This window comes from Engraulis encrasicolus, chromosome 9, assembly GCF_034702125.1.
Source record: "Engraulis encrasicolus isolate BLACKSEA-1 chromosome 9, IST_EnEncr_1.0, whole genome shotgun sequence".
Lineage (NCBI taxonomy): Eukaryota > Metazoa > Chordata > Actinopteri > Clupeiformes > Engraulidae > Engraulis > Engraulis encrasicolus.
In genome coordinates this window covers 50,370,978-50,390,977 of record NC_085865.1, presented here as the reverse complement: position 1 = coordinate 50,390,977, position 20,000 = coordinate 50,370,978, and the positions used below count along the sequence as shown (strand labels likewise).

At 43.3% G+C, this 20,000-nt stretch overlaps 1 protein-coding gene across 2 annotated transcripts in view; it reads right to left on the bottom strand.

The window, feature by feature from the left end:
- Nucleotides 1-20,000, bottom strand: part of ncam1b (neural cell adhesion molecule 1b) — a 253,942-nt gene that overhangs the window by 111,461 nt on the left and 122,481 nt on the right. For both annotated transcript variants that reach the window (XM_063207333.1, XM_063207334.1), the window contains exons 2-3: nucleotides 1,397-1,471; nucleotides 874-1,080 (exon numbers count right to left, since the gene is read on the bottom strand). In XM_063207333.1, the coding sequence (XP_063063403.1) occupies nucleotides 874-1,080; nucleotides 1,397-1,471 (282 nt within the window). The remainder of the gene's footprint in view (nucleotides 1-873; nucleotides 1,081-1,396; nucleotides 1,472-20,000) is intronic.

Here is a 20,000-nt window from a genome sequence, read left to right as displayed (position 1 = left end):
AGAAGAAGAAGAAGAAGAAGAAGAAGAAGAAGATGATGATGATGATGATGATGATGATGATGATAAGGAGGAGGAGGAGGAAGATAAATTACTAGCCCAGGGGTGTCAAACATAAGGCCCGGGGACCGGATGCGGCCCGCCAGATGGGTCAATCTGGTCGCAGAGTAAGAAAACTAAGCATGCGGTACATTTCTGGCACACTACAAAGTGTCTGTAGCTGTGAGGATTTGTATACCTGAGGACCAATTTGCCTTTTTGCTCACCATCAGTGTTCCTGATTTACCCACTGTCATGCACCTTGAGATGATTAACTGGCAATGTGATTCCGATATGAAGCAGAAATTTGCGCTATTTTGTAATTACGTTGCTGGTCCGGCCCACTTGAGATCAAAATGGCTGCATGTGGCTCCTGAACCAGAATGAGTTTGACACCCCAGGTCTGGCCAGAATAGCGATGATCATGATGATGATGATAAAGACTCTTACGGAAGATCTTGAGGTTGACGGTGGCCTCTCCCTTCCTCAGCGCCGCGGCGCCAGACAGCGATCACTACATTACATTACATTATGCTACACTAAGGTGAAGATGTTATCCAAACAACTTACTTTCATTTATTCATTTATTTATTTAAGTACAGGGTATTGGTTACACAGCCTCTGAAAAAGTGTTATGTGCTTGCTCAAGGGAACCTCAGCCATGGAAGCCTCAGCCTCAGTCACTTGACTTGACTTGCCATGGAAGTCACTTGACTTGACTTGGAAAGATGGGATTCAGACCGGCAACCCTCTGATCTAAAGCCCATTTCCGTTAACCACTTGGCCACGGCTGCCCTAACCTCCGATCATGATGATGATGATAATAAAGGCTCTTACGGAAGATCTTGAGGTTGACGGTGGCCTCTCCCTCCTCTGCGCCGCGGCGCCCCACGCAGCGGTAGGTTCCGGCGTTGGCCAGGGTGGCGCGGTAGATGGTGAGCGAGGAGGTGGCCTCATCCACTCGGTTCACCGTGATGTCCGACGACATCTCGATGCGCTGGCCCGACGGAGAGAACCACTCGATCTCCTTCGCACCGCCGTCCACTGAGAAACGGACACACAAACGCATGTATGTAAAGCATGAAAATGCACACACACACACACTCAAATACACACACGCATATACACACAGATGTACTGTACACACCACCCACTAAGATATAGTAGGTGTATACGCAAACAGACAGACAGACAGACACAGACTACAGTAGGTGTATACACAGACAACAAGCAACATAGAACTGGTTATAACATGTTCAGTTCAGTACAATAGTTCCGTTCGGTACGTGTTCAGTTAACTAGTATGACTATTACCACCAGTTCCTTGAATATATAATGATAATTCTGTAGACACACATACCCTCGCAGATGAAGAATCTGCCATCTCCAATGCTGACCTCTCCTTGTGGCGGCATGATGTTCACCTGCAGCGCAACTGAAACACAAGAAAACACACTTCTCGTTACAGACACATAAGCACAAACACACACACACACACACAGCTGAACACAGATAAGAGAAAATCTTCTTTTTTCCCCCTTACTAACGTGCAGACACACAGTTGAACCTAGGTCCCTTTTTGTCGATAAAATGTGTGCAAAAACAGAGTTGAGCACAGATAAAACGCAACACCTAGCTATACAGTATGAACATGCACACAGACATATTCGTGTTCGTTCTCTCTCTCTCTCTCTCTCTCTCTCTCTCTCTCTCTCTCTCTCTCTCTCTCTCTCTCTCTCTCCATCTGTACAGGCTCTTCCCTATTCTCCTGCTGTCAGCTGCAGTAAAGAGCATCGTTGATCACTCAGCCAACTCACACTTCTGCCCCTTCCCCACAGTCCCCTCCTACACACACACACACACACACTCACACACACACACACACACACACACACACACACACACACACTTTACAAACATGCATACACCACACACACACACCCAAATGCATTACCTCACACGCACACACAAACACACATGCATACAACATCACACACACAAACACACCCACATGCATTCCCACACACACAAACACACACGCACACTCACACACACTCTGCCTTCAGCCATATAGAATTGGCCATTAACCATGAAGGGGCGGCCTAGTGAAAGAAGACGACCAGACACACAGCATATCTCCTGTGGCTGCCGCCGTACTACCCCCCAAACGCACGCGCGCACACTCACACACTCACACACACACACACACACACACACACACACAAACGGCCTACTGAAAGAAGAGGACTAGACACTGCATATCCCCTGTGGCAGCCTGCCGCCATGCTACCCACCAACCACACGCAACATCAAAGAGGACGCAACCCCAACATCTCCATGCCAAACACACAGCTCAATTAATTCACCCCTTTATAATTCACCCCGTGCTCCCCCTCCCACTAAGCACTTGTGAACAGCCAAGCTTGGCATAATATTAACGTCATTCCATACACACTACCGTACGTGTGCGAAGCGTTGCACGTGGCCGTGGCGTCGGTGCGGCACGGTACGGTACGGTACAGTAGATGCGAACATATGGGATGAACATATGTTGCCGCAGACTTCAGAGGAACGTCGAGTTAATTATTGCGATGCTAATTCTTGTAATGCTGTCTGTACTGGACAGCAGGATAATGCCGGCTCGAAATTTGTTCCATTTCCCCCATCTTCATTCATTTTTCATCATTGCAGCTCGTTTATTATCGCGCCTGCCTGCCTGCATGCGTGTAACAGCTATCAGCGCTATTCTTGTAAAACCAGGTGTCAAAACAACAAGCAGAGACACCTTCCGCAGGATTGTAATTATTATTGTTGATGCTGATTCTTGTAATACTAACTGGAGGGCCTGATAACGCATGCTCAAAAGCGTTCTTCACAAAATGTCCGAATTTATTCTTTTTGTTATTCTTTGCATCTTGCTTCAATTTCATAACAGCCAGGTATCACAACAACAATAATAATCATTGTGATGTCGATTCTTCTGATGCTAAATGGACTGCCTGATAAGGCATGTTCAAAAGCTTTCTTCAAAGTATCCACATTCATTCTTTTTTTTTTTTGTCAAAACAACGAGGAGACATTTTCAACATGATAGTTATCATTTTTGTGATGCTGATTCTTGCAACGCTAAATGGACTGCCTGATAATGCATCCTCAAAAGCGTTATAAAAATGTCGTCTGTCATTCCTTTTTATTATTTTTCCCAGTTTCTTTCGTTCTCCCAACAGCCGTCAGCGCTATTCCTGTTTTACCAGGTGTCAAACTGACAAGGTGACACCTTCAATATCATTGATATTATTACAATGCTGATTCTTGTAACACTAAATGGACTGCCCGATAATGCATGCTCAAAAGCTTTCTTCTGAAAGTATCCTCATTCATTCTTTTTTTATTATTTTTTCCAGTTTCTTTCGTTCTCCCTACAGCCTTCAGCGCTATTCTTGTTTTACCAGGTGTCAAACTGACAAGGTGACATTTTCAACATGGTAGCAATGATCATTCATTCATTTTTTCTTTCGTCTCCTTAACTTCTTTCAGCACTGTTTCTGTTTTACCAGGTGTCATACGGACAAGGAGACAGCTTCAGCAGGAAGAAATAAACACACCTGCAGCGGTGAGCTTGTATCCAGCAGGTCATGATGCAACCCCAAAATAAGCTGCAATTGTCACTGTTTACACTTTTATCCACTTCATGTCGCCTCACAATGCTTTCGAGCAAAACAAAGCATGCTCAAACTAAATCCAAACTGTGTCTGTGTTAAATGCGCTAAAGAGCAAAAACAAGACGGGCTAAGATAACGCTAAGCCAGTAGATAGATAAGCTATTACAAGTCCATTAGAGGATACAAAATAAAAGCTTGGGCTTCAATACACCGCAGAATGTGTGAAGGAGGCAGGCAGGAACCGGGCCTTAGGCTCCCAATCGCTCCCATGAGCTCTATATGCAGTAAAGTACACCGCTTTAAATAATCATCCTGGAAATACTCTCCATCTGTTACAAACAAAAGGGCTTTATGCAACACCATTTCCATGTAGACGCATGTACGGTATGGGAGCTTACGGAAATCAGTTCTTGAAGCCAAATTAAACCTCTGAGATATTACACTTTATTGTGTTCATTTGCACTACGTACGTACGTACTACCTAGCTATTTTGAAGGATTTTTGCCCAAGCTTTTTTTCTTCCCTCTTGTGTTTCACACACAGACATTTGGTTATGTTTCTAAGAATTTTATCTAAGGCTTACCATATGCTTGAATGGGCTTACTGAAATCAGTTCTTGAAACCAAATCAAATCCCTGACTCGATATTACTTTATTATTGTATTCATTTGCACTATGTACGGTGCTACTTGCTCTTTTGCAGGGTTTTTGCCCAGGCTGCCTTTTTTTTTCGACAGTCATTTGGCTCTTTATTTTTTAAATAATTTTATCTAAGGCTCATGCTTGAAGCCTGGGATTTAATATTTAATACACGTTATTAGGTGAAATTACGTTTTTAGCTGGTGTTCTTACTCAGAGCAGCTCACAGGTTCCCTGGAAGCAATTTAGGGGTAGGTGCATGACTCAAGCTCTCCTCAGCCATGGATATGGACGCATGGAGAGAGCGTTAGTTAATTCACTCTTCCCACTAGGGTTGGGCGATATGACAATATCAATCGTGAATCGTGATATCGAGTACAAGATCGTCTCGAATCTGCCAAAGTGAAGAAATCGTATAGATCATCTTGCAGTGAGGATGTTAACTATCAGTTTCAAAGTGATGTTTACTTACTGGTGTTGTCTTCACTTTTATTCTTTACATTATTGTATTCTAATTGTGCACTTTATGAGAGTGTCATCAGTGTGTTAACATTTTATTAACTGCAAATTACAAATTGTAAGCATATCAAAATAGATTTTTTTATCTGTTTGTTTTATGTTTCTATTTTTTGGATGGAAGATCGTGATAGAAAAATCGAAATCGAGATTTCAAGTTCAAAAATCGTGATATGACATTTTTACCATATCGCCCATCCCTACTTCCCACCCACACATTTCCTACCAAAAAAGGATTTGACTGTGTGATACAGAAACCAACTACCAACAAAGGAGAGAGGGGGCCCAGAATTGAGTCTGCATTACATTGTATAAGACAGGGGGCCCTTTCAGACGACTGTGTCCTGGGCCCGGCCAAAGCTGTCAGCGGTCCTGGTCACATCCGTTATCGAGGGGTGCCATTTCTCGACAACATTGTTGCAAACTAAGTTAGCAGCTTACACAGTTGCAATACAATTTCCCATTGGAAACCCAGTAAGTTGCTTACTGGTTAGCAACGATTCTTTTGAGAAAGGACCCCATTTCTCAAAAGTATCATTGCTAAACAGTTAGCAAATTACTTGATTCCCAATGGGCAATTGTAGTGCAACTAAGATTATTTAGCAACGACGCTGTCAAGAAAAATAACCCCAAGATCTTTACTGCTTTCACTATATGGAAGCATAGTGTGGCAGCTCGCTACCACCGTCACACACAGGGCAGTCATGGGTAAGCAGTTAGGGCGTCAGACTTACAGCCCAAAGGTTGCCGGTTCGACTCCCGACCTGCCAGGTTGGTGGGGGGATTAATCAACCAGTGCTCTCCTCCATCCTCCTCCATCCTCCTCCATGACTGAGGTACCCTGAGCATAGTACCGTCCCGCCGCACTGTTCCTTAGGGGCGCCAGTGAGGGCTGCCCCCTTGCACGGGTGAGGCATAAATGCAATTTTGTTGTGTGCTGTGGAGTGCTGTGTCACAATGACAATGAAAGTTGGAGTTTCCCAATGGGCTCTCACGGCTTTCACTTCACATACCACATACCACATCCTTCCCTCTATAATATTCACAATGGGGGGGTTAACAGTGCATCACGCTTTAGCACCATGAAATCCACATTTCATTTATCAGTCAGACCAGAGGAAATGTAGCAGAAAGACAACACAGTTTCTCATTGCCACAGTGATGTTTACATTTGCATCTGGCAAGATGCGGGCGGCGAGAACATGAGGCAGAACCACATCAGAGGGACGCGTTTTAGTCAATGATCCTTCCAGAAAAGCCATTCAAGTCATAAACATCTCTCTCTCTCTCTCTCTCTCTCTCTCTCTCTCTCTCTCTCTCTCTCTCTCGCATACGCACGCACGCACTTATGTGCACACAAACACACACACACACACACACACACACACACACACACACACACACACACACACACACTAGTACTTGAAGAATATGCCAATAGTGTTCAGTGTTCCTCCTGTTGGCTTGCCTGAATGATTGTTTATCTCTAAGTCACTGCTACGGCTCTAACATTACACTATAATTTCCCCACAATTCACTCCAGGACAGGTTTAAGGATGAGTATTGACTAAAAGTATTGACAGCTATTTTCCTCCGTCTCATTTCTGAATTGTGCATTATTTTGTCACACCTGGCCACACACACACACACACACACACACACACACACACACACACACACACACACACACACACACACACACACACACACACACACACACACACACAGCCCACGGTGGCCCCCTAGCTGTCTGACTACTGAGAAGTCTACAGCTCCCTGCTCTGCGCAGTAAACAGCCTTCGCACACACACGCACACACTATTCACCCTGACACTATTGACCCCACATGTGTCCAGTTCTTTGGGAGGATCTAGTTAGACGTGGGGATCGATAGTGCTGCCGATAGCGCAATGATGCCACCGTGGTCGGCGAGCCACCGCGAGAAATCTCTGAATATTTGGAAGCGCATGCTGCTGCAAATACCCATCGATCGAGGAAAAGTAACACCCCCGGGGGGGGGTCAAATGGCACTACAGGAAAAACACTGTGTGAAAAGACGGCAGCAAAAAAGGCATTAGTGGAGAAAACTCACTTGGAATGAACAGACTGTTGGATTCACTTCATAAAATGCTGGCAGCAGTGGTGGCAGGCTGCCAATAATTTCCTACCCGCTTGACAGGGTTCAATGGGGCATTGTTCCCATGTTATGGGGGCATACGGGTCTATTATCCAATACTGTATTATTCCCATGTCATAGGAGGAGTGTATACACTGCAACAGCGCACCCAGCATAGGCCTTATGCACTACCATGATGGAGATAAAAAACTGAAAAGTGCATGTAAAGACTATATTAATTATAATTTATTATAAACTGTGTTATTATCATCAACAAAAAAGATGTACAATCTAAAAGGAGGTCTGTTAAGATGTACAAGTCCATTTAAAGTGCAACAATAGGATAGAGGAAGAAGGTTCACTACTTCTTAAAGGGTAACTTCTGCCAATTTCGACATGCAGTTGTAATGCTCACACTACCCAGGACTTGTCAGTAAGCTTACCTAAGATTTTTTTTTTTTTCCCGAGATCCTGGTCATTGTAACGGGGGCAGAGTATGTTTACATTAAAAAAAAAAAAAAATATCTTGATTTATTCTCAAAAGCATCCAAAAGGTTATGCAACATCAGCAGACGACTAGCAAACAGTGATACCTTTTGGGATAATATTATATATATATATATATATATTATAAATTGAGTAGGCCAAGGTTAAGAAGATTTCAAATGTAAGCAAAGATCTGCTCCCATTAGAATAGCTCGGATCTCGGAGAGGGCTGAGCAGAAAAATGCAGCATCACTGGATACTGACAAGTCACCGCAGAGATACACCAGCCGCGACGCGATTCAAGCGACAGAGTGTAGCAGCAAGCGATACGAGAGATTGAGGAGACTAGAGTATGTCCGTACAGGCAGAAGGCAAAGCATTCAAGCATTCCCATTGGCTGTGGTCACTGACCTCTATACAGTCATTGGCTGTTGCGGCTTGTCGCCGAACCGCGTCATAGAAAGTTGAAAAGATTTCAACTTCAAATTGTCGCACTCGTCGCGCAAATCGCTCTAGTCTCCAGAATCGCTTTTGTCTCTCGACTCAATACAAAGTCAATTACTTCCGTCGCTCGACTCGCTCAGATCGCCGCTGGTGTATCTCTGCGGTCAAGGGTAGCGTGATACAACAGCATATTGAAATTGGCAGAAGTGCTCCTTTAAAGGGGTATGCCACTATTTTGGGGCTTAATGCAGTTGAAGTCGTTGGCTGGGGTTTATAAAGGTGGTAAAGTGTCTTATTTTTCATGTTAGGCGTTGTCTTGCTTTAAGACAAGTTAAAAGAGGGAGTATGTAGCTAAGCTAGTGAAAGTCAATGGATCGCTGTGGCATGTGTGATCCATTGACTCTCACTAGCTAAGATACTTGCTCCCTCCTTAAAACAAGACAATGCCTAACATGGAAAATAAGACACTTTACTACCTTTATAAACCCAGGGCAACGATTTAAACCGTATTAAGCCCCAAAATAGTGACATACCCCTTTAAGACTGTGTCCAGGCACAGATCTGAAAAACAGGAAACGTGTAAGGATGCTGGTAATAGATGGGCTGGAGAAGGGAGCTTGTGAAGGTCACGTACTGTACGGCAACTATGCTTGCTGAACAAAAAGACCGTGCCGGTTCACGGAAAAGTCGAGTGAGGTGTGTCTGCAAAAAGAGCCTGTTCTCTGCCAAGCACTCCTCTCTCTCTCTCTCCTCTGGCCGAAACTGTTGAAACTTAAGGTAAGCGTACCCATTAAGCCCATGTACCCTTTAAGCCCACTTTCAACTTTGAGGTCAATTTAAAGAAAGGGAAAAGGTGAATTTTGTTGTTCATCACCCTATCCAATTAAAGGGTTTAGTAACTGACAAAATGTTTTTTATTGCAAACAAATCACATTTTTTATCGTCGAGTTATTCCCGTCCAAGTGAATCCAGTCTCAGGACTACTGACAAGAAGTTGCCTCAAAACTTTGCTGTTTTGGGACATGTCAGAAATCATAGAATATCAGCTAGTTTAAGTCAAATATTTTGAAAATACTTTCATATTTAGTAAACTAAGAGGTAAATGTAATGATTTTTATATATATACATGCAGTGTTTTACTAAATTATAGCATTTCCCTTCAAATGGAAAGATGTGTTTTATGAGCGAGCACACGCCGATATTTTCTTGACACAACCACACACCATCTTTATCTTACTCTACCGTAAGACTTAAGGTGGTTAGGTATGAATTCTAAGCATATTCCAGTTTGTTTGGCATTGGTCTTTAAAGAAATGCATCATGAAATGTTTTGTGGAGTTGATTATTTCCATAAAATAGCTTTTTGTATAGGCGGGCTTAATGGGTACTAGGTGGGCTTAAATGGTACACCCCATTGAAATGCATGCAAGTTTGCATGCATGCTTATGAAAAATGCCTTTGAGGGATATAAAAAGTGCTGTACAATCCCAAGCTGTTGGTTTAAAAGGCGTAATGTAATGAACTAACAATAATCAATAAGAAAAAATACATTTCTCTGTTTAGATGAAGAATTTTATGAAGTATATGAAGTAAAAGATGCCGTAATATTTAATTAGGTTTTATGCACTATTTTTTGAGCAAATCTTACATTTTTGGTCTGAAACCATTTATGCCATGTAGGCTCCACTGTTTAAACTCAATTCACACACCTCACCAGGTATTTTGATAGAGAAATAACTATATGAGCTTATTTGGAACTCAAGTGGGCTTAAATGGTACCAATGGTACCATTTAAGCCCATTCAGACTTTTCACTTTTCTCGTAAAAAATCTTCATATTGTACTTTGAAATATCCATCAACTCAGTGACAAACATTGAGAAGAGAGGTAAATCTTACTATTTAACACAATATTTCACACAAAAAATTATGTGAAGATGATTGAAAAATAAAGAATTTTAGATTTTGGTGGGCTTAATGGGTACGCTTACCCTTAAATGTTGTTTTTCTATCTCTTTCTCTGTGTTTGACGGATCAAGATGGTCATTTCTCTTGACAGTATTCTGTATTATGCATGTGTTGGGTGACTAGACAGTGTTATGTGTGGGTAATGCAGGTGTTGAGTGTGAGTAAAAAGCCATTACATTACATTACATTGCATTTGGCAGACACTTTTTTAACCAAAGTGACTTAAAAACCCTTTGCAAAAATGCAATGTAATGTAATATAATGGATGTTTACACTCAACACAATTACACTCAACACCTGCACACAATGTACATGTATTGTAGACAGAGTACTGTGCTCCACTGGTACGTATGTGGGAAATACGTGGTCCAAATGACATTATGAGGGCGGGTCCACTGCCAAGATAATATAATTTCCAATTTTCTCTGATTCATACGAACAAATTATCAATGCACTGCATTGATGGTGTTCGAATTAAGTATAAGACTTGGCCTCTTGCCTACAAAGTAGCTTTAAGGTCCAGAGTTCAAGGAATCCATTAGCATTATCTGAAGGCTATGATAAAGACCCTTTCCTAAATGTCCCTTTCAAGACGGTGTGATCCTCAAAATACTAATCATCTGGCCTTGCCCTTCTTTCATACAAGTCGACCTCAGTCTGAACTGTTCTCGGTTGATGTCTCTCGATGGTGTAACCAGCTACAAGCTACAAGCTAGACGGGCAGTAGGGTCATCCCTCTGCAGACCTCGAAGAAACTTGTGAGAGCTTCTCTAAATGCTTCCCTTTCTAGTGAAATATATCGCCGTGTAACAACAGTGTACACAGGCTGCACTAACATTGTTATTACATTACATTACATTGCATTTTGCTGACGCTTTCGTTTATTCAAAGCGACTTACAGCTATTATTTTTTCAGGGTATTGGTTACAGTCCCTTCAGCAATGTGGGGTTAGGTGCCTTGCTCAAGGGCACCTCAGCCATGGATGGAGATGTAGGGAGAGGTCAGGTTGGATTCGAACCTGCAAACCCTAGATTGAAAGACCAACTCTCTAACCACGGCTACCAGCCATGGCTGTTATGTCTCTCTGCATCTCTGTCGGTTATGTATGTTCTCTTTTTCTTTGTTTTTTTGTTTTGCAAGTAGTTTTGGATAAAAGCGGCCGCTAAATTGTAACGTAATGGCGTGTAATGGGTACAGATGATTGACATTTCACATCTACAGAAGATTCCCCTGGCAGTTGCCACTACTGGTACCCCCACAACACTTCACAATGTACGCTCTTCCTGCCAGCAGCATCAACAAACATCAACAACAGGCTTTTTTGTCAATTATTTCAACGTTAAAAATCTATAAATACATTAAGGAGCATTTCACAGTCGCATGATGTTCCCCAGGGAGGACTGTTCAAACTGTAAGACATCAAACTTAAAATATGCATCATCCAGCATTGAAGTGGTTTTAAAAAGGGAGCCATCGCTGTTAGCCAGGATGGAAAACGTGGTGTACAACAGCATGCACTAAATATCCAAGAAAATCCATCTCCTAGTACTGCCATGTACAAGCTGCCACAGCCACAGCTCTTGGGTAACGAAGAGGACCTCTTGGCAGGGTCGCCGCAAGACATAAGCAGAGGACGCAGAGTGCTTAGGGCACCAACCAGTGCTTGAGATTGACTAAAAAACGTAATGGAGAAAAATATTGAATTGCATTACAAAACACATATTTATTAGTTAGTAGTATTACTATCATTATTATTTAATTATGAGGGGGGCCTCCTGACCAGTTATGCTTAGGGCCTCCAAGACCTTAGCAGCGGCTCGGCCTCTTGGTTATCTCTTGTAAGCATCAACCTCCTTAACTGCTGTTGCATGCTGAATCACCCCTGTAACTGGACCGCACTACACACACACACACAGACCTGGCACGTTGCTCCCTTGCTTAGCGTAGCTTGTCCACACACATCTGATACTGTGCTAACTGGAGCAATGGGGTTGTGGGATGGTGATGACTAAGTCTTAATATGTTACGTAAGGCTCTCTGTAATAATGTCATAGCAATGTAGTTATGATGTTGCTGAGCCTTTTCAGTAAAGAGTGAGTGGGCCAGTGGTGTATACAGTAGAAGTAAAGGAATGGATGTAATAACAACACCAGTTGTAAGTTACATAGTTGCAGCAATGTAACATCATACTAGTAGCGTTGGTAGATTCATAACAGTACTTCAACTTCGGCTACTTAATACCAATCTGAACGGGCCAGCCAGAGGACCCATCTGCACAAAGAGGCTACGGTAGTAGGTCAAGGAGTCAAAGCGCCTTAACAAAGTGCTTGGGGAAACCCTGCATGCAACGCAGGTCTGCTGACCTTGTTTTTATGAGGGTACATTTTGGTTTCACTGAGGTGTGATGAATGATACAAAGCCTAGCTGCGGTAGACCCATAGGGGTGGGCGATATGACGATATTAAATCGAGAATCGTGATATCGAGTACAAGATCGTCTCGAATCTGCTAAAGTGGAGAAATCGTATAGATCGTCTTGCAGTGAGGATGTTTACGATCAGTAGCAGAGTGATGTTTACTTACTTGTGTTGTTGTCTTTACTTTTATTCTTTATATTATTGTACTCCAATTGTGCACTATATGAGAGTGGCATCAGTGTGTTAAACATTTTATCAACTGCAAATTACAAATTGCAAGTATATGAAAGTTGTTTGTTCTTTTCATTTTTTTCGATGGAAGATCGTGATAAAAAAAATCAAAATCGAGATTTTATATACAAAATTGGTTACATGCCATTTTTGCTATATCGCCCACCCCTATAGACCCATATAACACAGTGGTTCTCAACCCTCTAATTTCACCAATAGCCCCCCCTGACCACGTCATCATCCTGCCTGTTTAGAAACACTAACAGTACCCAACAAACGTCTGGGTTACTATTCCAATAGGGAACTAGATTTGAACCACAGAGCTTAGTGGAGGGCTGCCAGTTGTGAGCCACATGGTTTGAGACCTTGTAATTTAAATCCCAAAGAGGTGCGAACATCTGGATTGTCTAACCCAAAAAGGCAGCCTACTTGAGACGGCCTGCTTCCCTCCAAACCCATGGAGCTAATAATGATATTGTCGAGGGATGGCCCAGCCAGGCATGAGACATGTCCTAAATTCTACAGAGAGATCGGTATGAAACCCACAGAGGTTGGCATGATGCGACAGGTGTTCAAAACCCCACAGAGGCAGGCCTGAAACATTGGGGATGCACGATGCCACTTTTTTTTGAAAACCGATACAAGTATGAGCACATTAATGTCTGTACTTGCCCATACCAAGTACCGATACCGATACTTTTACCACCAACATACAATGGAAATAAATGCCTCGTGTTTTCCACCCGTGATATTTTTTTATTGTCCATTTCCATGTAGATTTAAATGTTAGTGAATGTATGAGGTGGAGCTTTTTTTCCCATGCTGCTTTCAAGTCAACAGAACGTGATGAGATGTTCCATTGTTTCATATAATAGCATTATCGGTGCCTGGTATCTGCATGTGTTTGACGAGTACAAGTACGAGCATAATGAGCAAGTATCTGTGCCAATACCGATACTAGGCATGGTACGGTTTGCGTTGCAAACCGAGACCGTACGGTTTGCATGTCACGGAACGGGGTAGTGGGCAACCGCACGGTGCCCGGTTTAAAAAAAATAAATAAAAAAATAGTGACCACCGGCGGACGACACTAAAATCCTACTACTTTTACAAGCATAAAACACAAAGACTACGTAGGATATTGAGTGTGGAAAGACTGATTTCTATCAGCCAACTGAAAGGCATAATGTAACAGCATGCGCCAGCTGACTAGGCTACAGTAGCCTACTAGCAAGTGCAGGTCGGTCAGCAGCGTCACCCTGTCCCCCCCCTCTCTCCACGTTAGCGCAAGTGACTGTTCCCAGCCTTTATGCTGACCATTTTAAATTAAATGAACATGAATTTACAAACAATGACAGATTAGCAGAACAAAGTAGACTATGACTTACGTTACAGTAGCCTAGTGTAGGCTATATCCACGTGGCATTGAATGGGGATTCCGGACGGCAAAATGCGAGATAATTGAACATATCCATCAGATTCACTGCGCTGTCCTTAACTGCAATCAACTGTAGGCCTAATTATATGTAGCCAGTTAAACTCTGACGGACGGAAGGGGACTTTGTGCTGTTGCCTAGTTAACATTGATGTTTAACACTATAACAAAAATAAAATTTGACTGTTTTAAAAGGCTCAGCTTCACAGGAGTTTTGTGAAACATTGTTGTGCATACACTTCTAAAAAAACGATATTTTAAAATTATTTGTTACCTTAACTTTCACATTTTAACATAACATAACCCTATCACTTGTTCACTTAAAATTGAATTTGACTTCTGATTTTACTTCTATGCTTCTCACGGCCGGCAGTTTCATGTTAGGAAGCAACTGATTCATAAGCGCAAAACTCGCAGAAAGCGGTATCAAAATAAAAGTCCAATTCGTTCTCAGTGTGTCATTAACCAAAATAGTCATACTGCACTGACCTAATGGTCCCATTGCCTACAGGAGTGTAGCTGTTTTATTTTTACACGTCAAATGTGTTATAGCATGTAATATTTGAATATTTGTCAACTTAAAAGTTAGGACTTAGTTCTCCCTTTTTGTGAAATAAATGGAAGCATATTAAAATCATTGATATCTTTCCTCTTTCAGTTGGGTTAAATGAAGTCAAATTCAACATACCCATGATAAGCTTACATTTTCATTCTAATTTTTATATAATACATTTTATTTAAAAAAAAAAAAAAAAAAAAAAAAACAGAACCGTACAAAACCGAAAACCGTGACCTTGAAACCGTGATATGGACCGAACCGTGACATTTGTGAACCGTACCACCCCTAACCGATACCAGTATCGGTATCGGTGCATCCTTAAATCAGACATCTGTTTGAACACCCGTAGAGGGTTGGCGTGAGCGCAGACCATCTAAACCCCGCCCCACCAAGGGAGGTCTGAGACTGGGCCTAAAATCCACAAAGGCTGGCATGGTACAGGTCCAAAACCTACCAGAGAGACTGTTTGAAACCCCTCTTTTAAGAGGCAGCCAGTGGCCATGAGACTGTGTGAATAAAAACAGAAGCAAGCCAGCATGACACTGGAGGGCTAGCTAGCTACATCCGCACAGGAGCGGGCATGGCACCAGCCGTTCTAAAAACTCACAGAGGCTGACATGAAACTGGATTAAAAAGAAACAGAGGCAGGCAGGCATATGAGATATTTGAAATATGAGGCAGTTTGAAAAGCCCTCAGAGGCCGTCACAGGCACAAGACCGGAAGGTCTAAAACCCCACAGAGGATGGCATCCCGAAACTGTCTAGAGGTCTAAACTTCAAAAAAAGAAAAAAAAAACTGGCATAAAACTTGAAAGTCTAAACTGTACAAAGACTGGCATGAAAGTAGAAGGGTAGGCCCTGCTGTGGCAAAACGGTAGGGCAATCGTCTACCATGCGGCTGACCCGGGTTCGATTCCCGGCTCGGGTTCTTTTCCGTCCCTTCCCCGTCTCTCTCTCCCCTCTCGCTTCCTATCACCACCTTCACTGTCCTATCATAAATAAGACCAAAAAGAAAGAAAAAAAAGAAAGAAAAAAAGAAAGAAAGTAGAAAGGTAAACTCCATAGAGACGGGCAGGAGACTACTAGGGGGTCTAAACTCCAGAGAGGAGACGGATGTGAGACTGTGTGAAGCCTGTGGGGCCTTGCAGCACTTCTCACATGGACACAGAGATAATGACTTCAGCTAGAAACAGACCCGTATGCCAGCAGGCCTTGATTCTTGCTTAAAGTCTTTTACACACACACATATAAACAGTATTCATGCACGCACGCAGCACATGCACACACACAGACACAGACATAGACACACACACATAGAGACACATATCCACATATCCACACACACACAAACACACACACACAGACACAGACACAGACACAGACACACATAGAGAGAGACAGACAGGTACGGTGTGCTGGGCTCAGCAGGGGAACTGGCTAAATTAAACGCATCCTCTTGAGCATGATGACGCCCCCAGTGAATTGTTACAAAGTCACCCCTGATGGTGTGTGTGTGTGTGTGTGTGTGTGTGTGTGTGTGTGTGTGTGTGTGTGTGTGTGTGTGTGTGTGTGTGTGTGTGTGTGTGTGTGTGTGTGTGTGTGTGAGTGTGTGTGTGTGTGTGTGTGTTTGTGTGTGTCTGTGTGTGTCTGTGTGTGTCTGAGTGTTTGTGTTTTGCACTACCTACCCTACAGCATTGTCACACACTCACACACTGCGGAGTTCGCCCACCCAAACAACCAAACACAAGGCTGTGAAGGTGGTGACTGCGGGGCTGTGTTTTTCTGACACCGTAGACAATGTTACCAGATTGTGTGGTTTCCCGACCAATTGGGCTGCTTCGAAATAATGTGGGTAACATGGGCAAAAAGGGCATTTGGGCAGGTTTTTGTAGTTGCAAATGTATGGCCAGAGAAATCAATAGAATTTAGTTCAATTTGGGCGGGTTTTAGTGCTTCCAGGCGGGTTTTGAGCCTTTTTTGGGCTGGAAATCACCAGTCTCATCTGGCAACCCTGACCGTCGACAGGCGGGTCTGTAGCCTTGACAACTAAAATGAGGTTTGTGTGTGTGTGTGTGTGTGTGTGTGTGTGTTTGTATGTCTGTGTGTGTGTGTGTGTCTATGTGTGCGCGCTTGTGTGTGTGTGTGTGTGTGTGTGTGTGTGTGTGTGTGTGTGTGTGTGTGTGTGTGTGTGTGTGTGTGTGTGTGTGTGTGTGTATGTGCGTGTGTGTATGTATGTGCGTGTGTGTGTGTGTGTGTGCGCGCGTGTGTGTGTGTGGCTGCAGGGCTGATTTTCTGTGACACCATAGACAAGCAGGTCCGTAGCCTTGACAACTAAAATGAGGTGTCTGGATATTCTTTCAAGGGACCCCCTCAGTTCAGTTCAGTTCAGTTCCCGTCTCCTCAAATCACACAAATTACACCTGAGACCTGGGCCCTGAAGACTGCCTGCCACTTGTGTGTTTGTGTGTAACAAGTGTGTGTGTGTGTGTGTGTGTGTGTGTGTGTGTGTGTGTGTGTAGCTGCAAGGCAGAGAGAGATAGAGATAGAGAGAGAGAGAGAGAGAGAGAGAGAGAGGGAGAGAGAGAGAGAGAGAGAGAGAGAGAGAGAGAGTTTGTGAGTGTGTGTTTCTTTACTGTATGTGACTGCACTGTAAATAGTAAATACCCATGGTACCATGGTGTGCTGTCATGAAGGCAGGCCTCTGCCTGCCTGGGGACACTGCTAATGTACACAGCGTCTCAGTTGTCGTGTCGCGAATGCAGTGCGCTCTGTGTGTGTGTGTGTGTGTGTATGTGTGCGCATGTGTGCGTGTTGACTGCATGTGTGTTGACTGCATGTGCATGTGTGTGTATGTGTGTGCGTGCGCATGTGTGCGTGTTGACTGCATGTGCATGTGTGTGTGCGTGCGCGTGTGTGTGCGTGTTGACTGCATGTGTGTGTGTGTGTGTGTGTGTGTACTAACTGCCTGATAGGGTTTGTTGCTTATGTGCGTGGCATTTCACAAGTATTTACCTCGCCTGACACACTTGAAAAGCAGACCCACACACACACACACACACACACACACACACACACACACACACTGTACACACACACGCCCCCACCTTTATCTGACAGCGACACACAATTAGTGGCAAACCAGGGCTCTCATGGAAGCAATTAGTTCAGCCGACACACTCATCAGGAACGGAGAAAGGAAGAGTGTGTGTGTGTGTGTGTGTGTGTGTGTGTGTGTGTGTGTGTGTGTGTGTGTGTGTGTGTGTGTGTGTGTGTGTGTGTGTGTGTGTGTGTGTGTGTCCATGGTGAACTTCAGTTGAAGTTTGGGAAAACTGACACTCTCACATTCATAAGCTGTCAGATACACACTAGACAAAGACACACACACACACACACACACACACACACACACACACACACACACACACACACACACACACACACACACACACACACACACACACACACACAAGCAGACAAAATGACACATTTGCAGAGTCAAAACAAAACAGTTACACTTCTGTAGGCAGTGGGACTATTGGGCCAGTGCAGTATGACTTTCACTAGAAGGAAAATCGGAACCAAAATTCATTGTTATGTTAACAAGTGATAGGATTAGGTTATGTTAGAAGTTGAAAGTTAAGATAAGAAATGGCTTAAAAAGATCGTTTTTTTATGCACAAGCATATTTCTCCAAACTTCTGTGAGGCTGAGGCTGAGTCTATTCGTTGTTTTCACCCTGTAGCATATTTCGGAAGGTTCAGCAAACATCAATGTTAAATACATAACAGAGTCCTCGTCATTCCATCAGGGTTTAAGTGGTTGCAAATTCATTAGAACTACAGCTGACTGCAGTAAGGATGGCACAGTGGTCATTAATCTGTTGGCATACCTGCAAATTTTGTCACCTTTCGGCGAAATTCGCCGTTTTGATCCCAAAATAGGTCACTTACGTGAATCGTGTAGATCTGATGAGTTTTTTTTTATGACCTTCAGTAGCATACAGACATTGTCATTATAATTTTGAGCGACATTCTATTGATCTTTTGTTGGCCAGTCTACCTCTGTTTCTCGTGGCCACTGTATCAGAAAGACGGCAGCGGTCGTGAATTGATGCGCGAGATGTCCCACTCCAAACAAGCGAAATTAACCACTGGTCACTGTCTCCGGTCTCCGCTGTCACTTTTACTTTTTGACCTTTTGATCGGATTTTGAGTACCTGAACAACTGCTATGGAATGAGGATTGTGTTGCTGAGTGCTTAGGTACGTCTTGTATAGTGCTAGAAATATGTGCTTTTAAATGTTCACCAGTCTGGGTAGCAGCTTGCTAAAATTTAGCATTTATTTACCACTCTTCGCTTAGCTGTTGCAGCTTAAGTGTGAAGCAAAGGTGTCCTGACAACAACGGAGTTCACTTATTAATTAAGAAATAAGACGGAACCATACGATGTGTGAAGATTTGATACGAAATAAATAGAGCAACCGAAGCCCTCCTCCTCCTTCGCTGTGTGTGTAGACCTATGTATCTCCATGCGCAACGTGCAAACGTGAGCAAGAATTTTGACAAGTGAGCGACAAATCCGAATAGTGAAACATCATTAGATCAAAGCGTTTTGAAAATGCTGTCCTTCAGACAGCAATGTTTATTTCTGTCAGATCCACTCTAGTCAAAAATGAGACGGGAAACAGAGATATTTCAGAAGCTTTATTTCTGAATGCATACATTTGTGTTTGGGGGTATGGCTCTGTTCGGAGGAAATTCCCCGGCTTCTCCATGAGCTCCATGGAAGCCAATACAGGGAACAGCAGCATCCTCAGGTGGTGTGCCTTCCATTTAGCTGGAAAGGCGAAATACCCCCTAGAACAGAGCAAGCAACAACAGCATGGCATTGTTTGACAATGATTATCTGGTGGAGCAGGGGAGGTGGTGGGAACAAAACAAACAGCAAAAAGCAATGACAGGAAAACAAATTTGGTAGTTTAAATAAAGCGCGCCAAATGTCGGCATCCAATTGCGAGCTGCAAGTGATTAACCAAAGCGCAGCTGATTAGTGGAGAGTTGTATGGGTTGGGTCGGCGTCATCCAGTAGGCAAAAGGGCGCGTTGACTACGTGGTCTGCCAGAACTAACGCAGGTTGCTCGATTTCTTGTAGGTCTACAGTGTAGCTTCGTTCGTGGTAGAAGCAAAGTGTAGCGAAATATTTGGCGGTTTTGCAGATGTAGGCAGACCGTGAGTGAAGCAGCCAAGTTCTGTCACGGTGAAGTTGGTTTCATCTTTCATGTCGGATATTTTAGAGAAATTCGCATATTTTGCAAAATCATGCCCACCCCAGACATCATGCATGCTTGGTCGCCGCGATAGGTTGTCACCTTTTTCAACCCTCCTGAGTTTGCAGGTATGGTTGGATATGTGCAATGTCGCATTTTGCCGTTCGGATTCCTCACGTGGATATACACTACAGTAGCGTGTAAGTTACCTTGGCTATACTCTGCTTA